This window comes from Etheostoma spectabile, chromosome 7 (assembly GCF_008692095.1).
Source record: "Etheostoma spectabile isolate EspeVRDwgs_2016 chromosome 7, UIUC_Espe_1.0, whole genome shotgun sequence".
Lineage (NCBI taxonomy): Eukaryota > Metazoa > Chordata > Actinopteri > Perciformes > Percidae > Etheostoma > Etheostoma spectabile.
Genome location: NC_045739.1, coordinates 8692175 through 8693297, shown reverse-complemented (window position 1 = coordinate 8693297; position 1123 = coordinate 8692175). Strand labels below are relative to the sequence as shown.

General features: G+C 54.8%; 2 protein-coding genes across 2 annotated transcripts in view; both read left to right on the top strand.

Moving 5' to 3' along the window:
- LOC116692455 (rho-related GTP-binding protein RhoA-C) overlaps positions 1–1123 on the top strand; it is a 732216-nt gene that overhangs the window by 616439 nt on the left and 114654 nt on the right. The window lies entirely within an intron of this gene.
- ngfa (nerve growth factor a (beta polypeptide)) overlaps positions 1–1123 on the top strand; it is a gene marked incomplete at its 3' end in the record, with an annotated part of 26939 nt that extends 25816 nt beyond the window's left edge. Inside the window, 1 exon segment of the mRNA XM_032520765.1 lies at positions 100–1123. Coding sequence (XP_032376656.1) covers positions 111–989 — 879 coding nt within the window. The 5' untranslated portion in view covers positions 100–110.

The following is a 1123-nucleotide window of genomic DNA, read 5'->3' as shown; positions in this document are numbered from 1 at the left end:
GTGTTTCTATAGAATGTTTGGTGTTCTTACTCTTATTTCTTTCAATAGAAGCATGACATATTAATCATGACATCTGACTTTTGTTTGTGCTCGGATCAGGACGTGTGCCCATGAGGTCGTCACCACTGGTCCTGCTCCTCCTGATCGGCGTCCAGGCTGTACTGAACATGGGAGGTGGATTGGCTCGGTGCGCCGGGGCAGCCAACCATAAAGTAGGACAGCAGACGGCAGCCAATCACAGAGCAGGACAGCAACAGACAGCAGCGGGGGACCACCATTGTTCACATGAGCATCACAGGACCAGCCACGACAGGACCAAGAGGCCCCATCGGGCAGCTTCACACACCCAGGATAAGAGCCCTGCCGTTGGGCACTCTATGTCGGATTCCCCCCCTGACCCCTCCATCCCAGTGGTGGATCCCAAGCTCTTCTCCAAGAGACGGTACCGATCCTCCCCCCGGGTTGTCTTCAGCGAGGTGGCCCCATCTCATGATACCCTGGACGGTGAGGGCTATGACATTGAAGGGGTGAGGGGGGTGAGGGTAAGGCGCAGAGCAGGATCGCGCACCATGCACCGAGGAGAGTACTCAGTATGTGACAGCATAAATACCTGGGTGGGCAACCTGACACGAGCAACAGACATAACTGGGAATGAGGTGACAGTGCTGCCCAACGTTACAATCAACAATGTGGTGAAGAAACAGTTCTTCTATGAGACCACTTGCCGTTCCCCTACGCACAGAGGCTCCGGGACTGCAAACGGGGGACGGACAGGTGGACGGGGCGGCAAACAGGGTCCCAGATCAGGCAACTCGGGCTGTCTGGGCATTGACAGTCGCCATTGGAACTCCTACTGCACCAACACACACATATTCGTAAGCGCCCTGACCATCTTCAAGGAACGGACAGCCTGGCGTTTCATCCGCATCAACGCTGCATGTGTGTGTGTTCTCAGCCGGAAGTCTTGGGCGGGACGTCTGGGGCACTGACCGGGGAGGACGACTCCTGACCATTTAAATAAGAACCAAGCACACACATTTCTAATAAACAGCCACTGCAGCTTTATTGCCAATACTGTAATCCTCTTCCCCACGTCCAAACACACACACACACACACACACAC